The sequence below is a fragment of the Pseudorca crassidens genome, chromosome 2 (assembly GCF_039906515.1).
Source record: "Pseudorca crassidens isolate mPseCra1 chromosome 2, mPseCra1.hap1, whole genome shotgun sequence".
Taxonomy (NCBI): Eukaryota; Metazoa; Chordata; class Mammalia; order Artiodactyla; family Delphinidae; genus Pseudorca; species Pseudorca crassidens.
In genome coordinates this window covers 36,895,799-36,913,551 of record NC_090297.1, presented here as the reverse complement: position 1 = coordinate 36,913,551, position 17,753 = coordinate 36,895,799, and the positions used below count along the sequence as shown (strand labels likewise).

Sequence of the window (17,753 nt, the reverse complement as noted above, 5' to 3'; positions counted from 1 at the left end):
AACAACAGCAAAAAAAAACCCAAACTTAGCAGAAGGAAAGAAAACATAAAGATCAGATCAGAAATAAATGAAAAAGAAATGAAGGAAACGATAGCAAAGATCAATAAAACTAAAAGCTGGTTCTTTGAGAAGATAAACAAAATTGGTAAACCACTAGCCAACTCATCAAGAAAAAAAGGGAGAAGACTCAAATCAATAGAATTCAAAATGAAAAAGGAGAAGTAACAACTGACACTGCAGAAATACAAAGGATCATGAGAGATTACTACAAGCAACAATATGCCAATAAAATGGACAACCTGGAAGAAATGGACAAATTCTTAGAAAAGCAGAACTTTCTGAGACTGAACCAGTAAGAAATAGAAAATATAAACACACCAATCACAAGCACTGAAATTGAGACTGTGATTAAAAATCTTCCAGCAAACAAAAGCCCAGGACCAGATGGCTTCACAGGCGAATTCTATCAAACATTTAGAGAAGAGCTAACACCTATCCCTCTCACACTCTTTCAAAATATAGCAGTTTCCCAAACTCATTCTATGAGGACACCATCACCCTGATACCAAAAACAGACAAAGATGTCACAAAGAAAGAAAACTACAGGCCAATATCACTGATGAACATCGATGCAAAAGTCCTCAACAAAATACTAGCAAACAGAATCCAACAGCACATTAAAAGGATCATACACCATGATCAAGTGGGGTTTATCTCAGGAATGCAAGGATTCTTCAGTATATGCAGATCAATCATTGGGATAAACCATATTAACAAATTGAAGGAGAAAAACCATATGATCAGCTCAATGGATGCAGAAAAAGCTTTTGACAAAATTCAACACCCATTTATGATAAAAACCCTCCAGAAAGTAAGCATAGAGAGAACTTACCTCAACATAAAAAAGGCCGTATATGACAAACCCACAGCCAACATTGTTCTCGATGGTGAAAAACTGAAACCATTTCCTCTAAGATCAGGAAGAAGACAAGATTGCCCACTCTCACCACTATTATTCAACATAGTTTTGGAAGTTTTAGCCACAGCAATCAGAGAAGAAACAGAAATAAAAGGAATCCAAACTGGAAAAGAAAAAGTAAAGCTGTCACTGTTTGCAGATGACATGATACTATACATAGAGAATCCTAAAGTTGCTACCAGAAAACTACTAGAGCTCATCAATGAATTTGGTAAAGTAGCAGGATACAAAATTAATGCACAGAAATCTCTGGCATTCCTATACACTAAGGATGAAAAATCTGAAAGTGAACTTAAGAAAACACTCCCATTTACCACTGCAACAAAAAGAATAAAATATCTAGGAATAAACTTACCTAAGGAGACAAAAGACCTGTATGCAGAAAATTATAAGACACTGATGAAAGAAATTAAAGGTGATACAGATAGATGGAGAGATATACCACATTCTTGGATTGGAAGAATCAACATTGTGAAAATGACTCTACTGCCCATAGCAATCTACAGATTCAATGCAATCCCTATCAAACTACCACTGGCATTTTTCACAGAACTAGAACAAAAAAATTCACAGTTTGTATGGAAACACAAAAGACCCCGAATAGCCAAAACAATCTTGAGAACGAAAAACGGAGCTGGAGGAATCAGGCTCCCTGACTTCAAACTATACTACAGAGCTACAGTAATCAAGACAGTATGGTACTGGCACAAAAACAGAAATATAGATCAACAGAACAGGATAGAAAGCCCAGAGATAAATTCATGCACATATGGTCACCTTATTTTTGACAAAGGAGAAAAGACAGCCTCTTCAATAAGTGGTGCTGGGAAAACTGGACAGCAACATGTAAAGAATGAAATTAAAACACTCCCTAACACCATACACAAAAATAAACTCAAAATGGTTAAAGACCTAAATGTAAGGCCAGACACTACCAAACCTTAGAAGAAAACACAGGCAGAACACTCTATGACATACATCACAGCAAGATCCTTTTTGACCCACCTTCTAGAGAAATGGAAATAAAACCAAAAGTAAACAGGACCTAATGAAACTTAAAAGCTTTTGCACAGCAAAGGAAACCATAAACAAGATGAAAAGACAACCCTCAGAATAGGAGAAAATATTTGCAAATGAAGCAACTGACAAAGGATTAATTTCCAAAATTTACAAGCAGCTCATGCAACTCAGTATCAAAAAATCAAACAACCCAATCCAGAAATAGGCAGAAGACCTAAATAGACATTTCTCCAAAGAAGATATACAGATTGCCAACAAACAAATGAAAGAATGCTGAACATCATTCATCATTAGAGAAATGCAAATCAAAACTACAATGAGATATCATCTCACACCAGTCAGAATGGGCATCATCAGAAATCTACAAACAATAAATGCTGGAGAGGGTGTGGAGGAAAGGGAACCCTCTTGCACTGTTGGTGGGAATATAAATTGATACAGCCACTATGGAGAACAGTATGGAGGTTCCTTAAAAAACTAAAAATAGAACTACCATAGGACCCAGCAATCCCACTACTGGGCATATACCCTGAGAAAACCATAATTCAAAAAGAGTCATGTACCACAATGTTCATTGCAGCTCTGTTTACAATAGCCAGGAAATGGAAGCAACCTAAGTGTACATCGACAGATGAATGGATAAAGAAGATGTGGCACATATAAACAATGGAATATTACTCAGCCATTAAAAAAAACGAAATTGAGTTATTTGTAGTGAGGTGGATGGACCTAGAGTCTGTCATACAGAGTGAAGTAAGTCAGAAAGAGAAAAACAAATACTGTATGCTAACACATATACATGGAATCTTTAAAAAAAAAAGTAGTCATGAAGAACCTAGGGGCAAGACGGGAATAAGGACGCAGACCTACTAGAGAATAGACTTGAGGATACGGGGAGGGGGAAGGGTAAACTGGGACAAAGTGAGAGAGTGGCAAGGACATATATACACTCCCAAATGTAAAATAGATAGCTAGTGGGAAGCAGCTGCATAGCACAGGGAGATCAGTTCGGTGCTTTGTGACCACCTAGCGCGCTGGGAGGGAGGGAGACGCAAGAGGGAAGAGATATGGGGACATAGGTATATGTATAACCGATTCACTTTGTTACAAAGCAGAAACTAGCACACCGTTGTAGAGCAATTATGCTCTAATAAAGATGTAAAAATAAATAAATAAAATAGATAGCTAGTGGGAAGCAGCCACATAGCACCGGGAGATCAGTTCAGTGCTTTGTGACCACCTAGAAGGGTGGGTGGGATAGGGAGGGTGGGAGGGAGGGAGACGCAAGAGGGAAGAGATATTGGAACCTACGTACATGTATAACTGATTCAGTTTGTTATGAAGCAGAAGCTAACACACCATTGTAAAGCAATTATACTCCAATAAAGATGTTTAAAAAAAGTGAATCAGCTATACGTATACATATATCCCCATATCCCCTCCCTCTTGAGCCTCCCTCCCACCCTCCCTATCCCACAAAACAACACTTCTTGAAAACCTTGTCTGCAGTCACTCTTTCCATTTGCTTACCTCCAATTCTCTCCCGAGCCCACTGCAATTGAGCTTCCATTGCTCATTGTTGCCACTCTACTGACAAGTAGCTCTTGCTACAGTCACCAGTGACTTCCATATTGCAGTGGCCACTTCTCTGTTGTTATTTTACTTGACCTCTTAGCAGTTTTCAATAAAATTGACCATACCCATCTTGAAACGTACTCTCTTAGCTTTCATAACCCCACACACCCTCCTGGGTTTCCTCCCACATTCTGACTACTTTCTGTCAGACTGCTTTGTAGGCTCCTCTTCCTTTTCTCAATCCTTCTAAATATTGAGTATTCTGCAGTACCCACTGCCCTGTCTACATTCTGTACCTAAGTGATCATATTCAGTCCCATGCCTTTAAATATAATCTAGATGTAGGCAAGTCACAAATTTATGTCTTTAGCTCTGACCTTTCTCTTGAGCTGTAGGCTCAGTGTCCAGCTTCCCACCATGTCTAAGAAACATCTCAAACTTAACATGACCATCACAGAACTCTTATTTTTTCCGCCAAAGCCTAATTTTCCCCATCTCAGTACAGGGTCGTGAGATGTATCTAGCTGCTCAAGAAGAAAATCTGAGTCATCCTAGGTTCCCTCTGTTTTCTACCTTCTACACCCAATCCAAGTCCTGTTGACCCGCACAGTTGGAAGACTGAATAAGATAATATATAGAAAGTGCCTATTATAATGCGTAGCCCATAAAAAGAAATAGTCGCTATTATTTATTATTATATTTAATATATAATAATTATGTAAAATTTTAACTTCCATAGTACCTACACTTGGTTAGAGTTTTTGATGCTTTTTTTTTAAAACATCTTTATTGGAGTATAATTGCTTTACAATGGTGTGTACGTTTCTGTTTTATAACGAAGTGAATCAGCTATACATATACATATATCCCCATATCTCTTCCCTCTTGCATCTCCCTCCCTCTCACCCTCCCTATCCCACCGCTCTAGGTGGTCACAAAGCACCGAGCTGATCTCCCTGTGCTATGCGGTTGCTTTCCACTAGCTAGCTATTTTACATTTGGTAGTGTATATATGTCCATGCCACTCTCTCACTTTGTCCCAGCTTACCCTTCCCCCTCCCCGTATCCTCAGGTGATGCTTTTTTTAAGTTGCTGGAAAATCTGCTTTTGGATCATGGTAACACAGTCCCTACATGCCTGTTACATGTAGGCACCTGCAGGATTTTTTGCCTTGTCTCTTTCTTAGAGATGCAGCAATCTCTTGAGTTTGTTTTAAAACAAATCCATAATGACTTAATAAAACAGAAAACTCATTTTAAACTTACAGGTGAAAGTACTCACTTTCTAGGGATCCCCTTTTTAATATTTCAGTGCCTAGGAAATGGTAACTCCTTGATGACTGTAGTTAGTTCCCTGCTTTTTTTTGCCTCTTAAGCCTCTCTCAACTCACCCAATCTGTTTTCTGTTCCTGTTACCTTATTGATTTTGCCATTCATAAGGCCAAGTTTAATGGCCTCTCTTTGGTTCTCGTTATACTTATGAAGATTAAATGTGAAAATCTTTTACTTCACTATAAACAAAAAGCACATCTTAAACTGTAAAGTAAATGTTTCTTACTAATACTGACACTCTGCCTCATTAGACATTGCTAATTGGCTTGTGTGTCACTAATTTCTCCTGGTTCTTCCATCTCTCTTATCTTTCTTTCTCAATCTCTTTTGCTTATTCCTCCTTCTCTTCTGCTCATTACTTAAATATTGGTGCTTCCTCAAAATTGTGTTCTTAGCGCTCCTCTTCCCGCATCTTAAATGATGAGGTTTTCTTATCTTTTTTGTTTGTTGGTGGGTGGGACCCTATCCCTACATTAATTTTACAAGAACCAGCAAACAGTGTAACACAGACACCATAGGAAAAGACTACAATGTGAAGAAAAAAATTTTTTTCTTGAGGTTTATACGGGCCTTTAGCACTCTTAAATTCTAAAAGTAGAGAAAGTAATTTTTATGATCTGAATATTTGTGCATCTTTCTTACTGTCACACGGTTAGAAATTTTTTACCTCCTTTACCTCCTATATATTAGGGATTTCCTGCCACCTGGTGTTCAGAAAGGACACTGTAATTGGTAGGAACTCACAGTCCCAATAGTACTAAAAGCTAACATGCTAGATTACAAAAATTTTCTACCAAAACGAAAAAACATCCAATAGACTTAATATCCAAAGAAACTAAGATGACTCATGAGAACGTCTTTGTCTTCGCTTATGTCCTTTCTCCTGTTTGGGTATATACCGTCCCTCGATCTCTCCGCCCAAACCACTCCTATTTATCTCTTGTTCTTCTTTCAAAATGAAGTAATACATGTATACAGGTTAAAATGTCAAAGAGTTCTACGAACTTTATAATAAAAAACAATATTTCTATGCCATATTCCTTCACATTGTCAGTTCCTACTTCTCAGAAAGAGCAATTTTTAATTCTTTCAGCTGCTTTTTCTAACATGCCTCCACATATCTAAATAACTGTTCTTTCTTGATTTTTTAATTCTAGGTATTCTCTTTTTATTCCTACAATAAAAGATGAAGATTTACCTCTCTAAGGGTCACACCATTATATTCTTTCCCAAACAGGCTTTCTCATTCTTTTCAATGTGGATAGGCTGAGCATGTTCCACATCTTTAAGTTCTGCTCCTTTTTGATTCACAGTTCTGTCTTTAAATAATTTCTTTCTTCTTGCATTTTACTATAAGCAGTCAAGAGAAACCAGGCTGCTCCTTCAATACTTTGCTTAGATATTTCCTCAGCTAATTTTTTTACTCACAAGTTCTACCTTCCACAAAACACTAGGACATGAACACCATGTCTGGATTATAAGCCTGTCACAGTTTTCTCAGAACCAAATAGGGAAAGAGGGTTGGGTGGTGGGGGTAAGTGTGTCCATTTGTACAATATGTATATTTTTCTTACTCCCTCAGTTTTTCGCATGGAAACCTCACCCTCAGTTGTACACAGTATTCCCAATCCAGAGCCTCTCCGAATCTATCTTTCCAGTGAGTGAAGCTCTGGTTTTCTTCCAGGAGAGAGAATGAACAGGCACTGAGCTACTTTGAATAGAGGAGGAAGTCTGTGATCCTGAGACCTTTGACAAACCTCTAACCTGTTCCACTATATTTCGGCCCCACTTTCAGCGGGGCTCTGCAGCATGAATCAGTCTGCTGCTGGGCTTTCCTAACTGCTGATGGCGTTTTCAATTTTCTTCTGCTATGTCAGCTATCTCTCATCCACATGCCTTCCAGATTCCCAATTTTATGACTCTTCTCTTTCATCTCTCCCATTCTATGTGTCTATGTGAGTTTATGCCTGTTCTTATCCCTCTACTTTCATTTTAGTGAAGTATCAAGAGGGACTGATGATAAGCATATGTATTTAGTTAGCCATTTTTTAACTAGAATTAACTCATGTTTATTCTTCAAGGACAAACTCAAATGTTATAACTTTTCCTGACCCCTCCTACAGAGTTAATTGTTCCATCATACATATTCTCATAGCATTTTATATGTGGTTATAATAGCATTTACTATGCTTTAGTATAATTATTTTTTGAGGGACTCCTAATTATAATCCCCTTAAGAACCATCATTATATAATACTATTATATTACATAGTGTAGTTTCTTTTTCATTGTGGATTTGAAAAACTGAATTGAGCCAATAGAAATGAATTTTCATCACCTCTAGTTAGTACCTGAAATTGAGGCTTAAATGGTCTTTTAAAACATTCCTATTTGACTTTGAGGGGCCTTGAAATAGTGTCTGAATATACTGCCGTCTATGTATGTAACACCATCCCAAAGGATGTTTAACTTAAGACACTCTGCAGCCAGGCTTATTGTTAACTTGAGATTGAGAATACTTCTGTCTCAGCCACATAGCCAACTTTGAAAATAAGAAGCAGGTTTGCTTGCAAAGAAGGGTGATGTGGTCAAAGAAACAGTACTCATTGGTTATGTGGAATATGTGATACTCTGCTATAGTGACAGAGAAGATCCAAGAATGTGATAGTTTTAAGGCATCACAGCTGATCAACAGTATCAAAATCCAAGTACAAATAAACGATTTTCCCTGGAAAAGGGAAATACTAAACTCCACTCTGTGCCAAATAATATGCTAGGCCCTTTACATTATGATCTCAGTTTTACAGTTGAGGGATTTGAAGCTCAGAAAGTCTAAGGTCAACTAAAATCCTTTTCTGAGCACCTTCCTTCTTATGCTAAATGCCCTTCCTCTGTGCTATTATTGTACCCTGTATATATCTTTATCTTAACACTTATCATATTCAAATGACACTGTGTTTATTTATCTATCTCCCCCATTGGACAGCTCCTCAAGGGTAGGAACAGGGTCTTATTCTCCAATACAAGGTCTTGAACAAGAACTCTCTCAATAAATGTTTGTTGGACTGCAGATCTGAGCTCGGAATTCAAGCCCAAATCTGTCTTGTTCATCATCACAGGCATATATCCAGATATCAAGATAGTCACTCTGCTTTAAGAAACCTTTGGGAAGGAAAAATAAGCATTTCTGAAAACTTTAGCAGATTTGGTTTGGGGGCTGGTTTTTCTTTTTTCTTTTTTTTGCAGTGTGTGGGCCTCTCACTGTTTTGGCCTCTCCCGTTGTGGAGCACAGGCTCCGGACGCGCAGGCTCAGTGGCCATGGCTCACGGGCCCAGCCGCTCCGCGGCATGTGGGACCTTCCCAGACCGGGGCATGAACCCGTGTCCCCTGCATCGGCAGGCGGACTCCCAACCACTGCGCCACCAGGGAAGCCCAGGGGCTGGTGTTTTTTTAGATTTGGTTTTTTATATTGAGAAAAGCTGATATTTTGGAAACTTTTCCTACCAACAAAAAATGGAAGAAAAGAGTAAACTGAAAAATTAAGGCTTAGACATACATCAAAGGAGAGATGTCAAGAATGTGGGTTGCTTTCTTTTCCAGGGGCGTTATGGGTGTGCATCATTTTAAATCCACATTGCAAATTGGAGGAAAAATCCTGTTGGCTGCAGCAGCTGCAGAAGTGGAATGACCTGGATGTCTGTCCCCTGGAGGATGGGAACTATGGGCATGAGCTGCCCAACATCACCAACGCACTGCCCCAGAATGCCAGTCACCGTTCAGGTGAGCCAGATATCATTTTAGCGTCTTCATGCCTGGAACTCCAAAAGGTCGGAGGGTAAAGCCTGAGAACAAAGGTGGCTGGACAACTTTTGGACTGTCAGAATTGTCATCCTAAATAAGAAAAGCCTGTTCTTTTGTTTGTCTTGAAATGCCAAACCTTAAATAAGGGTGAGCTTGTATCTTTGACATTGAGGATGCTGTCCTTTTCCACATCTAGAGTGTCCTTACAGTGCCCAGCATAAATTCCTAGAGCCCTCTTCATGAATCCTCTTTACCCTTCAAGTTTTTCATGACTAATGGATCTTGGCCTCAGTTGGGGTTGGTTTTAGCTCAGAAGACCTACCTCAAGGGAATGATAGAAGACCTGGGAGAAAAAAAAAAAAACAACTTAAAAAAAAGTCCTGACAATTGCCTTTCTTACTTACTTTTCTCTATTTTCCTCAAATTTTTATACAGCAGATTTCTAGGAGGGGGTCATCGTTCCGAGATATGGCTAGGACTCTTGCTCCATTTTAAGACAAATCCAGTACAGTGATATTGTACCCTCTGCCTTTTGAGCCCACTGACCAGGTATCACTGGACATCGACATTCACATTAGCTTTAGTTCATGTAACTCAGGCCATTTGCTGTTGGCAATTGATTGCTCTTTAGCCCATGGGGATCCTTTATTGGTAGATTTTATCAGACATTGATTTTACATGTCCTCCCTTTTATTTTAAGTGATAAATCTACTGATATTTTTAACCTCTAGGAGGAAATCACTTAAATTATTGTTCTTGCTTGGTCTTCATCTGCTGTACCATAATTGATTAGCAGTGTATTTAAGGCAACCAAGGTAATGAGAGATGAAAAGCCTACAACTTTGCCACTTGAAGCTACCCTTTGCTGGCATTCATCTAACCTCCACAACACAGGAATGTATCCTTTTAGTATTGACTTTGGTTTGGCATAGAGAGAGTCACATGTGTATAAACACATGCCTCCTGTCTGGCAGTTTCTTCCTTGTCACAGTATACTGGTGACAGTATATTTGAGAATGTTGTTTCCTCTTAAGTCTTCTCAAGCTGTGGCTGATTTATCTCTCACATCTCTTTACCTTTGGGCCTGATGGAGCAATAGGCATCCTGCTTATTCTTCATTGCCATTTCTACATCATTGTCCTACCCTCCTTCCTAAAATACCCCCCAGCTTTAAAGTCAGTGCTGTTAAAATATGCTGTCTGCTGCCCTCCAGGTTTTGGTCGTTTGACCTCTGGGGCAATCCCCCTCATTCCTTGAAGATTTTTGGTTACTGGCTCACTAACACTACTCTCTGCCTCTACTTCTGTCATGATTCTTGATCATTTAAATAGCCACATAGATGGTACTTTCAGTATTCTAGTCTTTCAGTTCTTTGACCTCCTCTCTTTTAATAGTCTATCTTCTATCATAACTTAGCTATGCAACCCCAAGATCATACCCTAAAGCTTGCCATTACCAATAAGTACACCTTCTTCACAATCGCAATTTCAAGCAGCTCTAATTAGCACCACCAGTCTTACTAGGTTATTTTCTCTGGTATTCCAGTAATTCTTTGACCCACTAGGAGTTTTGATGCTATCACTTTTCCATCCTTGTGGTAGCCTCATTTTCCTTCTTATCCCGATTAGATTCCTCGGTGCATCATTATAATCACTACCTTGCATACATAGTCAACCCCCTCGTTCCCTTAGTTACACTCACATAGCAAAACCCTAACCTTAGTAGTTCAGTCTAACTTTCTAGTTACTTGGTGCTCACACCCACACAGCTGAACATGGTGGAGAGAAACATGACTATGATAACTGGTCTTATCTTAAGTTTATGACCACTAGTCTCAAGTGGGTCCATAGTATTGTGCAGACATCAACTACATTTCCCTAGTCTGTGCCTTCTTTCAGTCTTCTAAATTACTATTTCACACCATCTTTTCCTTAAAACTTTCTATACTTTCTCCCCATCCTCACTTTCATCCTGAAGACTTGCTTCCTGTTCACTGAGAATATAGAAGCAATCAGAAGAGAATTTCCAAAACTCTATCACCACATCTGCTTCTGTCTCTACCCATCTACTCTGCCTCTTCTGCTGTTTTTGTTTGTGCTTCTAAGTGCAAACCCTCCACTTGTTCTTGAGATCTTATTCCTTTTATCTAGGACATCACCCCAGGAACTATCTGTACTCTCTCCTGCGTCACAGGTTTTTGTGGATTATTCCTCTGAGTATACAAGCACATTGTTTTATCTTTCATCCCAAAACAAAACAAAGCAAAAAACATTCTTGTTGACCCCACATGACTCTCTGTCTACCACCTTGTTTCTCTGAGGTAGTAGAAATAAGTGGTAGAATTAAGAAGAATGCTCAGAAGAATATTATATATTTATCTTCTCTACTTCTTCTGCTCTTATTCTCTCTTCAACTCATTCCAGTCAGGCTTTCATCCCTTCAGTACTGAAACATCTCTTCTACTGGTCACTAACGCTAACCATTGCTAAATCTAGTTCTCAGTCAGAATCTTACTTGACCCATCAGCAGTATTTGTCACAATCGATCACTCTCTCCTTCAAACACCTTATTTCCAAGACACTACTCTCTTGGTTCTCCTCTTCATTGGCCCCTCCTTCTCAGTCTCCTTTACTGTCTCCCCACCACTTCCCAACCTAAAATGCTAGAGTACCCAGGGCTCAGTTATCAAACCACTTCTCTTTCTATATTTACTCCCCTGGTAATTGCATTGTTTTACTAATCATCTATATACTAACAACATCCAGATTTATATCTCTTGCCCAGACTTTTCCTCTCAACTCCAGATTTACATGTTCATCTACCTTTTTGATGTTTCAGCTTAGATATTAATAGGATCTCAGTAGGATTTCTTACCCCTCTAGCCCCACCCAAACCTGCTCCTCCTGCAGTCTTCCCTGTCTCCATATATGACAAGTCTATGTTAAAAACCTTGGAGTCATCCTTGATTCTTCTCTTTCTCATCCCAGATCTAATCCACGAGCAAATCCTATTACCTTTACCTTCAAAATATATCCAGGGTTCATTTACTCTCATCACCTCCACTGCTTGTTACTCTGAACAGATTCATCGTCTTTCACAAATTATTGCAGTGGCCTCCTAACTGCTTCCATCGTAAAGTCTGTTCTCAATACTGCTGCCAGTTGTCCTTTTAAAATGCAAATCAGATCATATACCTTCAATGGCTCAATGACCTCCAGTGACTTCTCATCTTTGCCTCATGGCCCAGAAGGCCCTCCATGGTCTGGTTTCCTAGTATCTCTCTGGCTTCATCTCCTATGACTTTCCTGCTTATTTACTCCATTCTAGGTACACTGGCCTCCTCACTACCCTCAAACACTCCAAATATGTTCCCACCAGTAGCACTTGCTGTTCCTTTTGCCTAGGATGCTCTTCCCTTAGTTATATCTGAGGCTTGCTCTTCAGTTCCTTCAGGTCTCTGTTCACATGTTACCTTATTAAAAACCATGCTATATAAAACAATAACCCCCACCCAATACCAGCTTGCCTTTCTCCCTAACTTTGCTTTAGTCTCTTCCTTAGCGCTCATAACCATCTTATATATTTACTATACTTTACATTCATTTAACTGTCTCTCCCCATTTGAATATAAAGGTCCATGAAGCCAAGGACTTCTTATATCCTCAATACCTAGAACAGTACCTGCCATGTAGTAGGCAGTCATTATTTGCTGACTTCATGAAATACAAAACATATTGGGAGCCTAATCCCCACTGTGGGCTGAGCAGACCCACGGTGGATTCTCAGTTTAGCAGGAGAGGGGCTCCGACTGCAGCCAGTAGAAGGGTCGTTGTGCTTCAGCTGAGGGGTGACATGAAGGAGAAGCAATTTCAGTAAATATTGTCAGTGCTATTCTGATTTAATCCTCTGAGCCTGCACTCTAAGGAATATACAGGTTTCTGAAGAGATGACCAGATTCCAAGGACTTTTGCTTAGTAGATGAATATGTTCATTTCTTTCATGTTCAGTCTGAATCCTCTGACTTTCCCTCCCAGTATTTTTGCACAGGCTCAGTAGATGCACAACTCATTTGGGCATCTCGGGAAATACCTGTATTTCAGTTCTTGATCCCAAAATAGTTTCAACTGTTCTTAGTCTGGCAGAGAGTTAAATGATCGTTTTTGTTTTCATTTCCTTAAATGTCACTTCCATGAGTCCTCCTATATCCACATTTTATGATTGTATCTTCCATTTGGTCTTCCTACACACCACCCTGAAGAATTGGGCTTACTTTGTCTACTGTTTCCCTGCAGCCCTTTTCCTGAAGAGAGATGGCATGGTAGGACTCCAGTGAGAAAACAGTTTAGTCTTTTGTCAGCATCAATTTTTCTTATGGGAGAACAAGGTTGTAAGCTTGCAGATACTAGTGTGATAAAGATACCAGAATACACAGGGCTTCAGCTCTTTTTCAGCTTTTATATCCATGTCACAGAAGTACTTAGTCTGATGTGGGTCATGCTGTAAAAGAAACAGGTTATGGGTTGGCCAGGGACATTACCTAGCTGCTTCTCTGTTCCTCTGGCTTCTATAGAAGCAGTTTGTATCCTCATAATTGAGCAGCTGAGCACCACGGTCCCTCCTCTCTTTCATGTGTTTCTGGGTCCTACGAGAAACTGGTCTTCAGCCATAGATCTATGTAGAAAGGTTTTCCCATAAAGGGCACAGACACACTAAAAGCTATCCAATAAAGAAGCAACACAACGAACACCCAGACAGATGGCAGAGTGACTGCTGTCACTAACTATACACTATTCTTCTGCCATTCCTCCCACCCTGAAGAAGACACAGGAGCTAGAGCTTCAGATTACCCATCATTGAACTGCTGCATTTCTTTCTTTCCCCAGATTCTTTATCCAGACCAAGGCGGACAGTGTTCACTAGAGCCATCGAGGGCCGTGAATTGCATTGGCAGGACAGCCACTTACAGCGAATTATCAGCAGTGATGTATATATAGCTCCTGCCTGCCAGCAGGAAAGTGAGAGACTACTCTTTAATTCCCAAGGCCAGCCACTGTGGCTTGGTAAGTGTACCTGTCCTACTCTCAGAATTTCAGAGCCCTCTCTCACCTCATGCCAAGCTTGAGTGAGCCATCTGCATAGGTACCAGCAACACAACTACACTTTGGACAGTCTTCTTACAGATCTTCTGGGGCCTTGACTAGGGCCTCAGGGTATTTATGTGTAGCCTGGGCGATTTGCATATGTACAAGTGAGGTACAGTAACCTCAAATAGAGGGATTTATATTGTTTCCTAAGTTTGGGGAGGGGAAAGGAGTTAGTAAATCTGAAAGAGTACTAACAAAATCATTAGACATTAGTTCACAGGCTCTCTTAGTCAGCAGTTACTGAGCAACATTGTAATCTACTCTGAAATTACATATTTTGCTGAAAAGGCATGAACTTTGAAACTTAAATTACTCTGTACTAGTAGCTAAGGCACTATCTGCATTTGTCACCAAGCTGTCTTCCTTTCCTCATTCCTTCCGTCATCATAACAGAATAGAGCTGTTCCATTGTGAGTTTAAACCCTCCTCTAGCCTCTGTCAATCTGTTCTTGACTTTATTACAGAATGCCCATTCCAAACTAGACACTTTTAAAAAATACGCATTTTCTGAGTCTTAACGACAATTGCGTACATTTTTATTATCATCTCCCAATTCCCTACCTCCATCCCTCACCCCGTATCTTTGTCTTTCACAAGATCTTGCTGAATCCACCTGAAATTCCATTTGATTATATTTCTTCTTCTCTGATCTAACACTTCTAAAACATATATATAACAAGCATGAGAAAAAATATAACCTCATTAATAAACAAAGATGCAAATCAAAACAACACTGAATTATCATGTTTCAATTGTCAAATAGTCAGAAATTTTATAAATAAAGATAATTAGGTTTTGGTAGAGGAGAGGTTACATGTAGGAGAGGTAATCTCATATACTACTGGTAGGAATGTAAATGCTTACAACATTTCAACAACATTTATCAAAAGCCTTTAAAATACATTCATAGCCCTTGATCCAGGAATTCTACCTCTAGGAATTTATCCTGAGCTATAATTAACTAAGAATATGCATAAAGTTATGGGGCTTATTAGAGCATGGATGTATAATGTACAGAGGAGAAAAATTGGAAGCAATCTAAATGTCCAACAATAGGGGATTGATTGACTTAATGGATAGTATGTATATTCAGTGGAATGATATGTAATCATTTTTAATGTTATAGAAGTGTATTTAATATGGGAAAATATTTACAATATGTTATTAAGTGGAAAAACCTAGTTATAAAACAATAATTAAAATATCCCATTTTTATTAAAATTAAATAGAGAAGTCTGGATATATATTTTTTCATAAAATGAATTATGAAACTAGAAATAATGGTTATCTCCAATCTTTATTTTGTTTTATCTATATTTTCAAATTTTCTATAACTATTTGTATAATTTTTAATGTTATCTTAAAAGAAATCACAAAATAAACCGTAAATCTCATTATAATCACTTCCCCATTTATTATAATCACTTTTATAAGCCTTTGGTAGTCATTTCCAGGCTATCTCTAGCCACATAACCTAACTCCACACAGAACTATTTGCCGTACTCTGAAGATGTTATCTAGAATACTTTTTATGCTTTTACTTATACGCCTCTGTTTATATGTTATATATAAAGGCAACAGGAATGCCTTTCCCTGCTTGTCTACATATTTAAAATATTACTTGCCCTACAAAGGCTATAGCTCAAATATTATTTTCTTTCTGTGTATATTTCTATCATGTCATTTCTTTTCAACTGTTTTATAATGATATGTTTATGTATCATTTGTGAGCACTTTGAGGAAAGTGACCATTTCTTATTCATCTTTGTAGCTGCTTTGCCCAGCATGCTACCTGGCATTTAATAGGTTCTCAGGAAGCATAGGATTAATAAACAAATGAGGCCTTTCCCTCTATAAAGGCAGTTTGTTGCTACATTGCCTTCCTGTAGTACATGTTCACAAAGAGGTACAACATTTTATTATCCTAGTTCTTTGTCCCTTTCTACACCAAACCACTACACTGGGGCTGCAGGGTGTCTCCTTGGAGGTAGTACGTGTGACTTATTCAACTTTCTATCCCTAAAAGGTAAGGTACAATTTCTGGTACACAGTAGATGTCAGGTTGAATTTGAGGAACTGAACTGAATACAGTCTCCCTTTGTCAAGCATGAATTTTCCTGATTTGAAAATTTAACTCAATCAAAATATTTTCTTCTCATCTGGTAGAGCATGTGCCTACAGCCTGTGCTCGGGTTGATGCCCTGCGTTCCCATGGTTACCCAAAAGAGGCCCTCAGACTCACAGTGGCCATTATCAATACTCTGAGGTTGCAGCAGCAACGGCAGCTGGAAATCTACAAGCATCAGAAGAAAGGTATAGTGATCAAGAGCCATCTTAACTCCTTAGGCTGAGGCTGATGCGGACCCTCAGGGGCTGCAAGGCCTAGTACTTAATTTTCATTAAGTTTCCTGGTGTTACAGGGGCTAGGGGATTCTAGGTCGTTCTCCTTGCTGTGTGGAGTGTCTCACTTTACCTCTATGAATATCAGTTTTCTTATCTGTAAAATGGGAATAATAATGCTGGCCTGCCTCTCTCACAGGACAGTTGAATCCACTAAGATCTGGTATGAGAAGATCTGTAAAGCTGTATCTACATATATGTGCTGTCAGCAGGCAGCCTACATGCACACCACATGCCTCAGAGCTGGATGATGAGCTTGTGACCAGTCTCATCAACCCAGAGCAAGACAGTGAGGGAAGCTTTACTTTGAGTTTCAGGGCCAGTGTCTGAAAGAGACTGGTGAAGAGACTAATGGAGAGACCGGGCAGGGACAGAGAGCAGTGTGTCTCTATCACTCTCTGAAACCTTGACCTGCTTGTTTCCAGAACTGTTGCAGAGAGGAACCACAACGATCACAAACCTAGAAGGCTGGGTGGGCCACCCCCTGGATCCCATTGGCTGCCTGTTTCTCACTTTGACTGAGGCCTGCCGCCTGAATGATGATGGCTATCTGGAAGTGTCAGGTACAGGGGTCAGCCCAAGGCAAGCCGAAACTGCCCTTGGGAGCTCTCTTCTCCTCCATGACAGAGGCTGTTTTACCCCTCTTGCAGCCTTTTGGTCTCTTATCCAAACTGGACCTCCCCTGAGAGGTTTTCTTGGGATTGCTCTCTTTCCCACCTTCCTTTCCCACTCTGTGGACTGGCCCTGTCCTACTCACCCATTTTACTGTGCCAGCCTCAGTCTTCCTTTGCTCCTCTCACTTCCCTACCGTGTGAATGCCTAAAGAGTAATCCAAGGGGAATAAGAAGGGCTAGGGGGATTTGAGGAGTCAGAGGCCAAGTAGTCCTCAGAGTCTGGAAGGGGGAAAAAACTTCCATCAGCAGTGTGTATGCCTTGCGTAATACTCTCATGTTCCCCTTGAACATTCTCCTTTATGGTGGTTTTGTACCAAATTTACAAAACAGAAATAAAAGAGAAGTAATTTAATAAAGTCTCAAAGTAGCAAGGACTTGAGACAGAACTGATTCTTCTTTCCTTTATGCTATCACTGTATTGTATACATACATCTGTTACGGTATTTAGCACACTGCATTACAATCTGTTTACAAGTAAGTATCTCTTACTAGACTGTCAGGCCCCTGAACGCAGAAATTATGACTTATCATTGTGATCCTAGCACTTAGGGCAGTAACTCCCATTTAATAGTCTTCCATAAATATTTACCAGATGGAGGAAGGGGAAAGGAAAGAAATTAAGACTCTGGCTTTTACACCTGTGCTCTCCTCCTGAAACTCTGAACCCAAAGGTGGACCATATAAAGTACTAATAACATAAAAGTTGCAAATGTCACAAAAGTAATAGTTTAACTGGATGGATTTGGATTTCTGTGGGTAGAGATACAAGGGGTGGCCCCAATGCAAGGTAGGGGCTACCCTATCTTCCCTCTGATCCCCTGAAAAAGGA

The 17,753-nt window shown here is 39.5% G+C and overlaps 1 protein-coding gene across 1 annotated transcript in view; it reads left to right on the top strand.

Annotated features, from left to right (window-relative positions):
* The window catches only part of ZSWIM5 (zinc finger SWIM-type containing 5), a 262,543-nt gene that overhangs the window by 209,977 nt on the left and 34,813 nt on the right, over positions 1-17,753 (top strand). The window contains exons 5-8 of the mRNA XM_067725917.1: positions 8,506-8,685; positions 13,590-13,766; positions 16,017-16,163; positions 16,676-16,813. Of these exons, the coding sequence (XP_067582018.1) occupies positions 8,506-8,685; positions 13,590-13,766; positions 16,017-16,163; positions 16,676-16,813 (642 nt within the window). The remainder of the gene's footprint in view (positions 1-8,505; positions 8,686-13,589; positions 13,767-16,016; positions 16,164-16,675; positions 16,814-17,753) is intronic.